General features: G+C 38.2%; 1 protein-coding gene across 4 annotated transcripts in view; it reads right to left on the reverse strand.

Annotated features, from left to right (window-relative positions):
- THOC2 (THO complex subunit 2) overlaps positions 1–17149 on the reverse strand; it is an 81771-nt gene that overhangs the window by 15535 nt on the left and 49087 nt on the right. For all 4 annotated transcript variants that reach the window (XM_090060154.1, XM_090060151.1, XM_090060153.1 and 1 more), the window contains 15 exons: positions 16025–16109; positions 15209–15302; positions 14486–14566; positions 14158–14254; positions 11849–11966; positions 10866–11045; positions 8507–8671; positions 7586–7861; positions 6431–6572; positions 4538–4695; positions 2987–3115; positions 2188–2319; positions 1920–2104; positions 1068–1252; positions 94–196 (listed from right to left, as the gene is read on the reverse strand). In XM_090060154.1, the coding sequence (XP_089916280.1) occupies positions 94–196; positions 1068–1252; positions 1920–2104; positions 2188–2319; positions 2987–3115; positions 4538–4695; positions 6431–6572; positions 7586–7861; positions 8507–8671; positions 10866–11045; positions 11849–11966; positions 14158–14254; positions 14486–14566; positions 15209–15302; positions 16025–16109 (2130 nt within the window). The remainder of the gene's footprint in view (positions 1–93; positions 197–1067; positions 1253–1919; positions 2105–2187; positions 2320–2986; positions 3116–4537; positions 4696–6430; positions 6573–7585; positions 7862–8506; positions 8672–10865; positions 11046–11848; positions 11967–14157; positions 14255–14485; positions 14567–15208; positions 15303–16024; positions 16110–17149) is intronic.

Below are 17149 nucleotides of genomic sequence, written 5' to 3' on the forward strand. Positions count from 1 at the left end.
GCTAAATACTCTTTACAAGGATAAGTCGCAATCAAATCTAATTGTAAAATACTGAACTAAGACACTGGGGAAACTGAAGACTAGATTTCTCACCTATTAGAAGCACTGTTTCCGTTGCTTGTCGTCACCTTAGGTGTTGTATTGACTGCTTTACTAATAATTTTCATAGCACCCTGAGATTTCTCCTTTAATTTATCTGTTTAAAAACACAACACTAAAACTTAATCCACTAAGCTTGTACATTGGCTCAATGCTATTAGCCCCCTTCCCCTCCCACCCCCCCAAATATACTTTGTATTTGAAAATACACATAAAACTGGGTTTAACTGATTGACAGCTATGTTGATCACGGTACATTTTCTAGTAATGAAGGATTAATGCTACAAGCAACAAACCATGAGTATCTTTTAAAGCATGGATTGCTCCCATTTAACATTCTCAGAAAGTGATGCTAAACTAGGCAATCCCTATAGTCACTTTTTCAAAAGGTTAGATTTATAGCATTAAAAGAATTCACGGGTGCATCCAGCCTGCAGAGCCATTTCATCTGGCCCATGGGGATCCCCACAGGTCCAAAAATTTGGTGGCAGGGGAGCAGTGGCCATGAATATAGTCACTCTCCCCCCTGCCTAATTCCCACGCCTCATGTACATCCCTTTCCTCTGCTGGACTGGTCAATGCCTTCCACCCCCACTTTTGGATCAGGGCCAGGCCATGCTCCCTTCTCCTGCTGTGGGCCCAGATTGGGGCCTGGCCATGTCCCCTCCCCGCCCTCCCACAGCGAGGCCCGACTGTGGCCTGGGCAGGCTCTCTTTCCCCCATCACAAAGCCAGGTTGAGGCCTGGTCATGCCCCCTTCCCTGCCATTGGTCCATGTCAAGCTCTTTTGTCTCATGGGGCTGCGCTGAAACTGGCCTGCCTCCAATCCCCAGCCCAGCTGCACCCATCCCAGGGACTGGATAGGGACCACCAGACAGATCTAGCTCACAGACAGACCAGGCACTGCCCATCCAGCCCACCAGGCAAAAACATTAGGCACTACTGGCTTATAGCAAATAAATATCTTACCAGTCTCCTCAGCAGTGCTTTCTTCCAGTTTAGCTGCATTAACTGCGAGTGATGCAGGCAGCCCAGCACCACCTGGCCCATTTTGCACTGTTGCAGCTACAGCATTCCTGGCAGGAGGGTCTTTGTGATGGAATTCATTTTCAGGTACCATATAAGGCTTTCTACTTTTCAACTGCCCCGAATAGCTGAAATTCGCACAGAGTGTTAAATATGCACAGACATAAAGCGATATATAAACATTGGTTGGGGTTTAAAAAGGTCAATTAAAACCTAAGTGTTTAGCACGTTTTCCAAAACAGTCTGTAATATTCCTTCCTTCTATTACTTCAATCAGGCTTTTAAAAGAACCTGATCCTCCAGATCCTGCCTTCAAAAACCCTCTGAAAAATCATGGCTATTTTTTTTTTTTTAATTCTAACAATTCTATACCTACTATGATGAAAAAAAAAAAATCTTTCAAGCACTTAAGATGTACATGGAAGAAGGTGTGCTCATCAAGTGAAAAACAAAATTAAAAGGTAATTTTACTGCTCTAGAACCGCATGTGCCTAGGTGGAGTACCTTTGTCATCTTATAACCATACATTCCTGCCAGCTAAGTGCTACTCTACCAGTTCTGTTTAAAGTTAAGTGCTTCATGATGGGGATCTTGACTTTCTTTGTGCCCTGTGAAGTTCTTGGCACACTTAACCATCACATGCTACAAAGTGAAAGCTTCAGTTCACATCAGCCCCAAGGTACAGGCCTGTAAGATCTTCCAAGATAAGGCAGAACTCAAATATGCCAAGACAGAGTTCCAAGTCTTTCCTTTCATGTTGTATATTAATCACTGTTTAAAGTAAGATGTTGTTACCCCATAGCCAATGCATATAGATCAGGTCTCTTCTCTTTCTCTTCCTGACATATCTTATGTACTCTTCTTTCCAAGGCTTGGCCCAGATTCAGCACTTTTGGATACCACGGAAGGATTTTGGTCAACACAATCAGGATATTTCTGATATGTGTATATTCTCCTGTTTCAAGGCAGTGTACAGAAGCCTGGAATACAATTTATTGAAAACTATCACAACAGTTTTCATCAATATTTAAGTGTGTCATATCATTTCAACTTCCTTATTTACCTTTGTTAGTTTATAGTGCCATTTGTGGACAACATGTCGAAAATTCTCATAATCTAACTGGTCAGCTTTGTTTCCACCATCAAACCCAGTTGCCCGCAAGATGGTAAGAAAACCTGGGTAGTTGCCACATTCCTGCACATTTAAAAGGGAGAAAAAAAAGGTTGATTTTGAACAAAATCAAACTGTTCAGGGAGCATTTTTAAAAATAATACTTCAAGAGTTAAAATGCAACTGAAGCACATTGCTTTCAAAAACTGACTACACAAACTTTAACCTTGTTCATACACTGCAACATTTATATGACTTTTCTAAAATAATTCATTCCAAATTAATACCTGGCTACTGAGGTCTGGCATGAGAACAAATTATTTTAACCGGTTCTATAAAGAAGGTTTCTTCATTCTCACGTTACCTGTACGACTGCCTATGGTCAATCTGAGATTTTACTTTACCCTCTAATCTATATGAATTTTATCAATGGCATAAGACTTCAGTAAATTAGGCCTTGCCCAATTCATCTTAGAAATAAATGGAAAAAAGGGTAGGAGCCAGTAAAAATTTTGAGTAAGATTTTGAATGTTGAAAGCGTTATACAGAAATCCTTCCATTACAGAAATGCCACATCTAAGCATTATTAATAATGCATGCAGTTTAAAATCAGAACACGAGATTACACACTCAATCATACTTAATGTTTTACAGCATTAAAGCTTAACTAACACCCACTTATTTGGCTGGGCTTAATCTGTAGGGACCATCTAGTTACTCATGAAGTAGATTATTTGACAACTTTACATACCTTTTCATATATGACTCTATCACTGTGCCACCTAGTCACAGTCTCTAGCATGCAGCATAGAAACCTGCCATATCTACTAGCTTCATTTTCAGTGCAACTTGCTACTGTATAGATTATATCAGAGAAAACCTGGGAAAAACAAAAAAATGAGGATGACTTAAAATCAAATGCAACTCCTTCAGTCTTCTCACTTCATGGCCATAAGAATAGCTGGTTTACCAAAACATAAAGGAACAATTTATTTTGAACTGTAAATTCCTCTACATTGTTTTTATCAGCATCTTTGTTAATTCCTAAATAATCACAGAGCTAGAGAAGGTATGAGACACCTACATCACTGTTATCACTATCAAAGGACACTGATAAAAGCTCTTACGATACAGCTGTTAAATGTGTATGATTCTATAGCTAGAAAAGTGTAGCAAAACTACTCCAAATATTAACCATGCTTTATTCAGTGTTAAACAGTAATTAGCTAACTTTTATCCCCAAAGTTTCACGCACATGTAACAGATTTAACAACTACTGCATGCTTCAGAACAGAAGTTTCCCCTCATCTTTTGTTCACCTGTCCATACCCAGAGACATCTATAAACTGTAGCTGAAATGTAGTTCTACTCAGAACACTCGTTTTAAGAGGTAGTTTAAAGGATCACATCTAAATCAAGTATTTTCAACTTTAAAAAGTGAGATTTTTCTTTCCCAAATGGCCCAGCTTTCAAACTCGACCCAGGTCTGAAAGTTAAATAGGATATTTTCTATTTTCAGAGGGTAAATTATGCCCTCAGTGATGCTGTGTGACCCCACTGCCTTCAACAGGTAGAATGCATCAGAAACAATAAGTTAGCAAAAAATCCTGGTGACGTGCAAGAAAAACTAGAATCTTGGGTAGGCTCTCCAAGTCTGTTGGAATGATAAGCGGTAAAAATATACTTCTGTCAGAAACAGGACTGCGAAGACCAGCCAATTCAGAAGACCAAAGAGCCTTTCAAGAAGAAACCAAACAAAATCAGTGATATTAGTTTTTAAATTAGGTTCTAAAAGTGCAAGTGTAACTTTGCAACAGGATCTGAACTGTTCTGTTCTTGCTTTCTATAACTATCATCCATCTTTTGCAATGTAATGAGGGGGAGACAAACTAGAGGATGATATCTTGGCTCAGAACTAAGGGAATACCTGGCTCAGACCTGGCAGCCAGAAAGAAAGAGGAGAGGGAAGGGTCTTTAGGAAAGCCTTTTAAAAAAAAATAGTTAAAGTGATGTTCCTTTGATTTTTAACTTATGTTGCCTACCTGGTCTCTCTCGACATCAAGATCTAGGAAAGGACAGTATTTTCATATGCTCATTGCCTAGCACCCAGTCCTGATGAGGATCTTCAAGATGCTATGGCAATAATAATAAATACAGATTCTGGAACATGGAAACACCTAGTTGTTTTGTTGAAGCATACAGGTTTTTCTTTTAGTGGGAAGAATATGCAAAAGTTTCTGAAAGAAAAAACTACTTATTATATAAAACTTGTAAATACCATCTAAGAACTCCAGCTACTTACTCTATCGTAACAGAGAAGCGTGGAAAAATTGGGAGTTTTCTGTTGATGTACTAGTTCTACAAAGTGAGCGCAGTAAACTGCATCAATTGCAGAAAAAATGCACCGAGGAAATATACACAGCTGTAGAAATTTTGTGATAGTTTCGTTTTTGGTAGACTCTGTAAAACAAAGGAAAAGAAAAGATAAAAAAGTGTTATGACAATATCAAGTTTTACGTAAGGCAGCTAGCCCTCAAAATCCTTCCACAAAAACATTCCACATCACTCATCTATGTGCTTCAGAAATACATTGTTATTAGAACATTTAACAGCTCAGACATCTACTCATTCTAACTCAGGAAAACTCAAATCCAACAGTTTTTTTAGTAGCTCAGTGAGGTTTATCTAACAGATGTAATCTATTCATTAACTGTGCACATTTTTCTCGGTTATACACAACGGATGATATATAGCTCAGAACTACCCCACTGATTTATTCTACTGACTGAAAGACCTGTACAGAATATCAAATTTCGTAAGTTAGCAAAGCAAATGAACGTAAGGGATTAACACACCATGACAATTTGTTGCAAATGGCCACTGACAATTTGTTGCTAGTGTCCCTCCTTTGGGGAGGAGGGGGCAAGGATGAAGAAGCCTAACAGCATACCGAGTTGCATTAGTAGGAGCGCTGCCAGCAGACCAAGAGAAGTGGTTATTTCCCTCTATTCAGCACTGGTGAGGCCACATTTGGAGTAGTGTGTGCAGTTTTGCGTTCCCCACTACAGAAAGGATGTAGACAAGTTGGGGAGAGTCCAGTGGAAGACAACAAAAATGGTGAGGGGGCTGGGAGACATGACTTCTGAGGAGAGGCAGGGGGTGGACTAGATCACCACCTAAAATCCTTTCCAACCCTAATTTTCTATGATTCTATACTCTGGAAGTTCACAAGTTCTACTGACTTTTAAGTTCAACCTAAAAATGACTTCATCTTGCTTCGTAAGAACTATCTGAACATCAGATCAAAGGAGGTAAATATCGGCCTTATTGCAGGGAAGTAATGATCATCTGCAAAACTCCAATCCAAACAAGAGGTTAGAACCAAGACTTGGCCATTCTGCAAATTATGCCCATGCGGATCCACATGGAACAGTCTTTTCATGGCAGCCGTAAAATCCTAGGCTGGAGCAGAGGAATCAGATTTATTATACTGATGTAACCAAGAACAACCTACTACAGTAATAAGTCTATATGGTTGCAAAGAGAAAGTTTAAGCATGGATTCCATGGCCCAGTGAGAAAAACATGTATACGAACATATAGCTTCCTCAACTGCCTAAGACTCAGTAAAAGCAGAAATGCTCATTATGACCCCAGTTCTTGGGACAAAACTGAATGATACCCTAACAAAGAATTTAACTGGAAAAATCTGATTATAATAATTCTTGGGTAACTACATTGTTCTGCACCAGTTTAGGACAATATATGCAGTATGGTCAAATCACTTCCAAAAAAAAAAACAACAACAAAAAAACAAACACCCACAGAAATCTTGTAAATAAAGGTACTTCCTAAACCACAATAAATTTCAGCTTCATGCAAATAGATTCTATCCTAAATACTTCAGTTCAGGATAGTCAGGTATTCAGGCATTTGATACTGGCAAGGATTTTGTTTTTAATTTGCCTTTTTGTCCAGCAAATTAACCACCTATGAAGTGACCACTATCAAAACTAAATAATCACCTAGTATTTGAAATAAAGCCTGATCCCTTGAAATTAAAGTCCATTTATCTTTATAACACAGTTTATTTTTAAAATCTGGTCTTTTGTTATTATTACAGTGCTAATGTTGCCAGAACTTTAATTCAGAAAAAGCAAGGCCTACGGAAACCAGCCAAAGTTTCACACACTTACTTGCCAAAAGCCAACTATCCTTTTCCAGTTTCAGCCTCTGTAGTACCCTCTGCACATGCTCCAACTGTTTCTTTTCCTCTTCAAGAAGCTTGTCCTGAAGAGCTGTACAACGTTCTTTCTCTTTCTTCTTTTTATTTGGAGGCTACAAGTGTTAATGCATTTTATTTAATATTTGTTACCCCTTACTACATTTTAAAAAATGGTAGTTAGCACAATAAAAATCATGTATTCCTCTAGCAGCCTCTTTACTCGGGTGCATATCCCACTTTAATTACCAGATCATTGTCTAATTTTAATCATTAAATATTCAGGGCTGAAGATTTTAAGTAAGCCTCTATATTAAACTGAGAACACAAATGACAATCTTATTTTCTAATCACAGACCTGCCTTATAGCCCTTACTCAGTAATGTCCATGGGCTTGTATACATGAGGATGCTCAGTACAGTTAATTTAAATTAACTTAAAAATAATAATTAGAAGTGTATTAATCATTCAGAATTACAGTGGACTTAATTCAGTTTCACTCAATTCACGAAAGCTATTAACTGGATAAGCAAGCAGGCGAGTTCATTTATCTTGGTAATACGAGGTATTTAAGTGTAAGTGGTTTCTGCCATTCTTTTCGGACAACACTACAAATCCATCTAAACCAGGGGGAAAAGACTGTCCTGCCTGGAACAGTATGCATAGTCAGCTTATTTACACCAGAGACAGAACTAAAAAGAATTTGAAAAATGTTATGTAACTGACTGTCAGTGATGTTAGTACCACAAGCAGAGACCAAAATTTGTTCCACTCCCATGCTGAAGTACATTTAAGCAAAGTGAACAGCCTTTTATGTGCTTTGTATTTCCTGCAATGCATTAAACCGGTTACCAAATGCACTATCAAAAAGAGCACCCGTAGTAAACCAAATCCTATATGCTTATGTTTGTAAACCAAATCCTGTATGTTTTGAAAATCCTAATAAGAAATGGTACCAATACAAATGAACTAAATATTATGCTGCTTCGAACTGAGATTACAACCATCCATTACAAAGTTTCCTGAAAACCCATTTTTATGCTTAGAATTGTTTATAGGTTTGTAACTAAAATGTTAGAGCAAATTTAAAATATTACACTATTTTTAGCGTTTGTAAGAAAAAACATACCATTTCCTGATTGTCATCTATAGCTTTCATCTGTACTTTAAGTTTATTGACTTCTCTCTCGTAGCTGTTATGTGGAACAGCAAGGTCATACATCGTCAGTGACCAGAACGTAGCATAGAACTGTGGACTGATGTCATCCCAAACCTTGGGAAGGTGCAAGGAGATCACAGCATCATGAACAGGAGCCATGACTATCTCGCACGACGTGATGTATTTGTGAACCTTGTGCTGCTGTTTGTTCCCCTTTTCAGCTTTTTTAAGTTCATCATATTTTGACTGAGGATTAAAAAGAAAAGTTATTAGTAACTTGTGGCATTTGCCTATATCTAAATAATCGATATATCTAAACAATTAAATTTCTTACATGAAGGCATTTAACACTCAAAGGAAAAAAAAAACAAAAAACTTTTCTACACGGTAGAGTTCAATACAGATGCACACAATTTTATTTATATACATAAAATAGAAAAGAAATGTCTGTGGATCTCTGAACACGTCTCTGGAGAACAAAATGATCCTGCTGCAACAATTCAAGTCCCTGTTATAAACTAAAGGCACTAGAGCTTCTTAATGAAACAGAAAAAGGACTTGAGTTTCTGAAAGCGCACACAAAAAGTTTTATTCTGAAAACTCAAACTGTTGCACCATTTTAGCTAACGGCAAGCAGCTTCCACCACCAGTGGCGACATGCAGAGTTAAAGCCAGGGGGCAGAGCAACCCCGGGAGGGAAGCAGCTGGCTCCACCACTCCTGTGCTGGTTCACAGCACAAAAAAGTTGGAAACCACTGTCCTAAAAGACACAGCACACTTCCACTGTGAGAAACTAAAAAAAGGCATACAGCTGTATCCAGCAGTTAGGTTATAACTTAACACTGCAGCTGTAGAAAGCAGAAAATAGACCCCCCCAATCCTTTTACTTACCGAAATATGATGTGCATACATAGGCCTTGAGAGGAAAAATGCAGCATCATGGGGTGTGTGAAATTCGTTACAGAGAACATCAATAGAAGGCACTCGCTTAATGTAATCTTCTGTGCTTAGATTGGATGCTAAAAACCCACCAAACTGTACCAGAGTATCATGGCACTGAATTGAAAAATACAGAAAGAATTACAGTCTAGTCAGTGTTTGACAACAACTTTTAAAAAGCTAAATCACATGCGCTTGGGTAACAAACCACTGGTCACATAAGCTTCTTGCAAAAAAGAAATAGCAAGTACTCTACCCTATTAGAAGTATGTAAACTTTGGACTTACTCACCCCTTACCTAAAGATCCTTTAAGTTAGAATAATATATCAAAATAACCTGTCAACTGTTGCTACATTAAGTCTTTAACAAGTCTCTCCTTTTCGTCAGCAACTGAACTAAAAAACTAGAAGGAAATAACTCCAAGAAAACAAATAAAAGCACAACAGTATCTATGTGATTTCCATTAAGAACCATCACAATCCATTCTAGACTCTGATATATATTTTAAATCCTACAGTGCTCCTTGGTGGAGAAGCATAATTGAATGGAGATGTCAATGGACTTTTTGTGCACAGTGTATTGTGACTGAGCCAAAGGACTATAACAATGCTTATTAATGTATAAATTGTCCATTGAAGATATCTTGAAGGTCATAAAAAAGTCTAACCGTACACATCCAATAATTTCCAGTACAGATAATAAATTGTTATTTAATGCCTCTTAACACTGAGACCCAAACTGGGAGACATGGCATCTCAGATGAGTGTATGATGACCTAAGACTTTCCTGTTTCTGACTCCAAAAAGATAAAAACAAGATTTTTTTTAAAAAATTAAGTTTCCGAAGAATCAGATTATATGGTCAATGGAATGGCTGCAGAGAACAGCCTGAAACCTTTCAAAGTAAAATTGTTTGCCCATGTTCAGATTTCCTCATAAGAAGGAAAAAACTTGTTTTAATCTTTCACCTACAAGTCACTTTTCACCTAGATTGAATTGGAAGCAATTATAAAAGCTGCTGGCTCACAATCAATTTAAAAGATGAATACATGGTCTCTGTTTAGTTCCTAAAAGTACTAAGTAGGTGAGGCAACTTGTCCACTTCTCCTTTGAAATGCAGGTGAGACTAGGAGGTCTCACAAGCCTTCACTGTCAAGTGTGTATTTCTTGAACTTGTGTACATCATTTGTTTGTTCATACCCCCTGCTCGACTAGATTACATTATTTCCTTTTGACACCAAAATAGTTATATACTGTATAAGCAAAACATTTGAAAAAAAATCAAAATTACACTAGGCGCTTCAGCCTTTCAAACTCCGTACAAAGTACACTGAACAAATCTCAATCCACAAATTTACGAGGTCATTTTTTCAGTAAACAACCTAAAAAAATTACATTTCTCCCTCGCTAATTATAAAAAAAAAACAGCCATTTTTATTAGGGGCGTGCAAAGCAGGCAGTATTCAATTCAGATTCAGCCCGATTCAGGGAACAGTGATTCCATTTGCTGATTCAGATTACTGTCCCAATTCGATTCAGTCAAATCCGAATCTAAAGATTCGATTCTGATTCGGAGAATCAGCGATTCGGCCATAGACACAGCTTTATATGCTTTTTCTGTGTACCTAAAAGGTACCAGGCATGGCTTGTGAATGCTGAGATGGTGGGGCACATGGAGTACAGAAGCGTGGGGGGGTGCCCCGTGCACTTGGCAGTGCCCCCACCCCAGCACCCTTCCAGCTTGGCAATTGGCTGCAGGGGACCCCGGGTGCCCCCCAGACTCAGGAGGCACCAGTTGCCGAGCTGAGGGGCGGGGGGTTCCCTCACGCGCTTGGTGGCAGACCTGCACGTGGACCAGAAGTATTTCTAGTCCACTTCTGGGTCCGCCACCAAGCGCATGGGGGACACCTGCCCCCCACGCTCCTGTGGGAAATTCCATCTGCTATCTCAACATTCATGAGCCGTGCCTGGTACCTTGAGGTACGTAGAAAAAAAATATATAAAGCTGTGTCTATGGCTGAATTAGTAAATCTCTCTGAATCTATTCAGAGACTTCTGATTTGATTCAGAGAGATTAAGGGATCTCCAGATTCAATTCAGATTCAGAGATTCAGCCACCAAAATCGGGCCAAATCTCCTCCGAATCAAATCAGCTTAAAGCTTTGTACAGCCCTAATTTTTATTATTATTTTTAAAGCAAACATTAATTTACCAATAAAAACCACTGTGCGATATGATTTTTATCAAATTAACAAGTCAGAATTAAAACCTTATTTTAAAAAAAAGCAGACTTGTAATGGTTTGTACTTACCTGATCATACAGCTTTCCTACCAACTTCAGATGTTTCTCTCCTCCTTCCTGAAAGATCACACCGTTTCGCTGTTGAGCCATCAGCAGACACAGTGGAAGGGCAAGATCATGGTCCAATAATGCATCTTTCAATCTCTGAGAAGATTTTTTTGTGTTTCTGATCTGGCCAAAATATCCGCCCTGCAAAGACGCCAAGAAAACAAAAAGTTCTAGAAAATAACACATATAGGCTAAGATTATGATTTTGGACCTTGTGTGTAAGATTTGCGCAAATCACTTTTCATTCAATAGAACATTCCTGAAGATCTCTCTCTGCCAAGTAGTGTTTTTTGGGGTCTGTTGGTTCTGGTTTGGTTTCTTTTTTTTTTGCCTCCCCTCCATAATATAAGGGATGGTCCAGTTCTTGACATACTTTACCTAACAAATTCTCTGCCAATGCACTCACCCAAATATTGGTGAACACCAGTTCTTCCTACTCTCTTCTTGTGGCACTGTAGGATTCTTATGTTGTTTTTTTTTTAAATCAGGTGCTTTTTGGTCATGCCATACAAGACTGCCAGAACAGCTGCTCTTCTGGACAAATCTTTATTACATTCTATCTATCCCATCTGCAGGGATCTGAGGCCCAGCCAGTCTCTTCTAGTTCAACATTCCTAAGCACATTTATCAGCAAATGACTTTTAATCTTTCTGCCTAAGTGCAATCCCAACTGTCCTTCATATTGCCCGAGGAGATAAATCAGTGCATACACTTTACACAGGATTGCAGCAAGTCAAACAGTTTGCTTATTTAGTAAGGCATTTTAGATCTGTATCAGCTACCTCCTAGGAACATCTCTGTGTAACACAAACATTTTAATTTTAAGTTCACATTCAGGTGTCAGAGCTGCTTCCAAATGAGATTGTTAAAAGTGCCTTTAAATAGATGCATTACTGATGTTTAGGTGCTATTAGGATTTGCAATAAATTAACCTTCATTCTCACCTCAGCTTTTAGCTGTTCACCACCAGTCATGGCCTCTAGCTGCTCCATTGTCATCTCTTCTGTAATTTCTATTCCAGCCATTTTTTGTACCACCTCTTTTAAAATAAGCAAATCAAAGCTGCACAGAACAAAAATCAGAACTACATAAAAATGAGACCTACTATGAGGAACATAAACTATTATTTAAAATAATCAATACAAATTAAATGCAATTTGCATGTTAAAACTACTGTAATAAGTAGGCAATACCTAATTTATTTTTAAAAGGTAATTAAGATCCAGAAACACTGTTAAATGCTGACACAAACAGATTTGGTAATGTTAACATGTGCAATATAATTACATTTAAAAGAAAGTAACCTCCATGGGACAAAGAACAGGACCTCAAAGATCTTTGCAAAAAGTAATATATTAGGACCCAGTTCTGCAAATAGTAATGGGTACAATGCTCGTGATCTACAATATCAAGAATAAAACATGAGCGTTTTCTGATGAAAACTGTTATTTAAATTCTGTGCAGACTCTAAGGCAGTTGCTGTCAGCATTTTTGTACTTGCTCTGAATGTAGAGCTTGTTTTGATGTAGTAACCATGTGTTTAAATTAAGGTGCAAAAAATAAGAAATGCCAACACAGCCACCACCTTCAGATTAATTTTGATATGCTCAATTCCAAAGAAAGGAGAGCAAATTAAGTGGCCAAATAAGGACAAACCACATTTTTCCCTACAAAAATCACAAGTTAGTATGTTTATAAAACTCTTCTACTGCAATTTTACACACAAATTTCTGACATTACAAAACATTTTATATCCAATACGATACATCCAATACAGTATCATAAGGCACATTTCACATCACGAATTCTGTGATCAGCTGATCCAGTTTTCAAGAAAAACAGCCGGCAGACTGTAACTGCATGCTTCTTCCAAAGACTACTACTGTCACTCCAATCTCATTTTAACCATTTACATAAACAATTTACCCTAGTTACCAAAATTAGATTTTCCCCCGATTTCAATAACCAAAAAAATAGACTACTTGCTATGCGTTTATTGCTTTTTAAGAGAAATCAGAGTAGTAATATAATTGTCCCAAACAGACTTCTTTAAAAGAGATCTTGCAAAAATCTAAGAAATCTTGCTAAAAGCAAATGCTGATCTAACTCCCCAAAACAAACCTGGCAGAGTATTTAATGATGTTTTTTGTTATCATTTTTCAATCATGATGTATATACCCAGATTTCAGCTTTAGGAATTAACTGCATCCTTACTCCACACACTCCAATTTACCCAGCCATAATGGAAAAATCCAGTCCAACTGTCAGGCTAAAATCTATTTAATTTTATTTTATATTGCATCCTAAGTTAAATTTTGAAATAAACTAATGATATTGATATGTTATATTTGTGCAATATTATGGAACGACAGAAACTGTTACCTACCTTATTTCTGGAGGTCAATGTAACTGTACCATCACCAGACTACATAAAGTGGTAACTGGTGAGCAGCAAAGAAACAGTGTGTGATGGGAAGGGAAAAGACTGAAATTTTCAAAATCTCAAAACCCTAGAAGTGTGCTGAAACGCCTCTTCTTATGAGTGGTTCTTTTTAAGCAAAAGGGTAAGATATTAACTATATTAAAACATGAGTTGCTAATTAGGAATGTGAAAAGCTAAAGAGTTAAACAGTTAAGACCAGTATATTTATCATTTATCAGTATACAGTTAGCATTTAGCGTGGGATGTAATATGGCAGGGAAGGGAAGCGGTGTAGCGGCCCAGCAAAGCAGCCAGGCAGGCATACTGCCTGCCTGCTGCAGCATACGGCTCTGCCTTCCTCTCCCTGCAGTGCACTGCTGACTTGGGAGGGAGGGAAAGAAGGAAAATCCCTTGCCAGCTGCTGCTGCCCACAGCTTCACATGGGCTATGTCGTCTGGCAGGGCTCACTGCCTCCCGCACACCAAATTCCTGCTGCAACCAGCCCCGGGCAGCCACGCTGCACCAGCCTAGGTGGCTGGCAGCAGACTAGTCACTCACGAGTTTGCCAAGCAAAGCCAGGTTGGAGCCAGCCTGCCTCCCTCCTGCCCTCTGCAGTGCAGCTGGCAGCCAGGCTGGAGCAGCGTGAGGCAGGCGCCCCCAAACCTGAGCAGAGAGCAGCGCAGAAAGGAGATGGTACTTGAAGCTCTCTACCTATCTGACCAGTATAATAACTACAACTTTACTAATAAAAATGTGCCTGTGCTTGTATTGGCAAAAAGCAGTTGCCAAATTAGTACATTTTAGAATACATCTTAACTATGTCACACTTACCTTTTCCCAGCCTTTAATTGGTTTGCCACATACTGAAGAAGGCCAGCAAGTTCAATTGGATACTTTCGAAAAACTGCACCACAAAAACTAGCTAGACCTGAAGAAGATGGAAGACAAAATAAAAAAACCAAAAAGCCACGATTGAAAGCTGTATTAATCAACTTATTGTGAACTTTCTACTTACACTTTCATAAACAAGAAAAAAAATATTTCTATTGCTTTTATTTGCCGTATTGCTTTCACCTTTGAAAAATACACAGATAGTTCAAAATAACAGAAGTGATATATATTTTAAACACTAATTTAGGAAAAAAACAGAAATACTAACTTTGCAGCCAGCTAGAGATTGTAGTGTCATCATGCTTCATTCTTTCCTTCTCAGGATTTGCCAGTGCTTCAATGATGCAATCTTTTACAAAGTTAAAGAAAATACTTTTCCTTAAGCAAATTGCTGTAAGCATTAAGAACAACTTATCGTACTTTACATTTTAAAGCACTTTACAAACATTATTTGAATCTGAAAACATGCCTGTAAGGCATCTCCATTTTGCAGAAAGAGATCTAGCAGGATCAAGATTGTTAGGTGACTTATCAAAGCAAGAGTTATATAGAACGGTACACTTAGCTGCAAAAATTGTAATGTGGGAGTCCTATACTTGAGTCGTTAGAAAGCAAATCATATATATATGAATTTTGGGTTAGGATTGGTGACATCCATTAAGATAAAAGACACACTACTATCTAGATACCAGCAGTTACCATCTCATCATTTAGGAGGCACAAGAATCCTATGCGGGCAGATGATTAAACTGTAAACCACTGCCAAAACACAGCGTTTCCTAATAATGCCAGAAAGGGGAAAAAAAGGATGAATGAAACAAGTTTCACAAAATGGGAACTATCACAAAAGATCAGCAAACAACAGAAAGATTTATAAAACAGTGCAGCCACAACAAAACAATACCTACGGAAAGGACTGCCAATCCAGGATTAAGACACAAGTGTAAGCATACAACTAGCAGATGTAACTGTTTACACACAAAGAGGATACATGCCAAGACATCATAGTTCAGTGAAGTGAGGTATTTCAATGAATCAACGACTGGTGTTATTAAATTATCATACTTCTGTATCTGTGATAAAATCTGAAAACAAAAAACATGATACAAATTTATTCACACTGGTAAGACAGGGCTACTTATCCTTCACACTAATTTATAAAATGTCATGGTTTACCTAGTATCTACTAAACTAAAAGCTCTTCTAGCTTTTTTCAAAGCAAGATCTTTAAAACCTGACTTTTACAACATTTTGAATGCCTTTATAGGTTCTCTTTATTTCTATATTACACTAGAAGTATTAGTGAACTAAACGTGTCAAACCATTTCTACATTTTATTAAACGGGGGACTATCTTTACATCACTTACTATTAAATTAAAATCCCAACAAAACTGATCGCGATTAAGGGCCCTAATCTGAGTGTCCAACTTGAAAGTTTTTAAATGTGGATCCAACTTTGAAAGGGGAATGATCTTTACTTGCTGAAAATTACGTCGCATTAAAGCTTCGATTTGGCGATCCAAGAATCACTAGTCATTTCTTACAACTTGGGTATACTTCATACACGTATTGAATAACTATGCATAAAAAACAACACAAATTTAGTATAGTAAAGTTAGGCCTCTTCCTCCCTGATTTAAGATATCATGTACAAAATAGGCAGGTTCCCCCTTTTAATACATTCACTTACAATTCTGTAACCCTTCCTTATACTAGGCCTTGACAGCTCAAAAAAGGACCTGCATATTATCAGGAAAGACTGGGTCAATTTATCATTTAAATATACATCCAAACATAACAACATACATAATCAAATAAAATTGTTGGATTGCTGTGACTCAGCTTCCCAATTTGTCTTCCAGAAGGCTTCACATTTTCCTTTGTTAGACGCCTATAAAAGAGGAGATATTTCATTGCAATTAAAACCTCTATATCAGCGGTGCTCAAAGTCATCTGACCCACAGAGCTTCCCATGGGTCTAGACATTTTGTGACAGAGGAGTAATGATAGCACTGGGAGCCCTGCAGCAATTAAGGCTGCCACCACTGCCTCTGTCACCAAATTTTTAGACCATGGGAAGTCCCACAGTCTGGATAACATGGCCCCACGTGCTGGATCAGGTTAGCACACAGGGCCAGAACATTTCTGGACCCAGCCCCAGGGCAAGGAGTCAGAACCAGTACCTCGCCCTAGACCCAGCACTCGGGGTCAATCTGTGTTCCACTCATCCAGTCCGTGCACTGGAAAGGTTGAGCACTGCTTCCCTATACATTTCAATTTGTGTATTACCAACTTAGCATTTAGTGGTGATAAAGTAACACAACCATCAATTATGCAAAATAAATCCTGTTGAGACGACATATTTGATCAAAAGATAAAGCAAAAATGTCAAGGAAAGTAAAAGGGATATTTGTTAAGAGTGGAAACTCATCTATAGACTACTGGCCTGAACCCAGCTTGAACTGTGGAAATTTACATAGACTGTACAACCCATACAGAACAGAGTTGCCATCCTCAACATACTGCCTAATACTTTGGCATGTCAATCACAACTGGCACTAACTGAATTGATATCTAGGTAGAAGAGTGAGGGACTGAAATGTCCTAGCACTCAAAAAAAAAAAAACAAAAAACTTCTCTACAATACAGGGCCATACAATACTAAAATTCTCCCCACACTGGCACAGCTTGTGTGGTAGTATGACCTAAATAGAGAACTTCAGTCTGATACTCTATACAAGCACACATAGCTTGTTTTGGGGGGAAAAAGCACTTAACTTTTTGTCATAGCTTCATTTCTGCAGGCTTTCCTTTAGGAAATGAAAGCAATGAATTGTCAGAATTAAACTCTAATTACACTCAGCTAACTGAAGATACATTCTTGGATTTCAGCATTTTTCGTACCAAGAACGTTTCCAATACTGAACCTGC

This window comes from Crocodylus siamensis, chromosome 8, assembly GCF_052110815.1.
Source record: "Crocodylus siamensis isolate JL-2025a chromosome 8, ASM5211081v1, whole genome shotgun sequence".
Lineage (NCBI taxonomy): Eukaryota > Metazoa > Chordata > Crocodylia > Crocodylidae > Crocodylus > Crocodylus siamensis.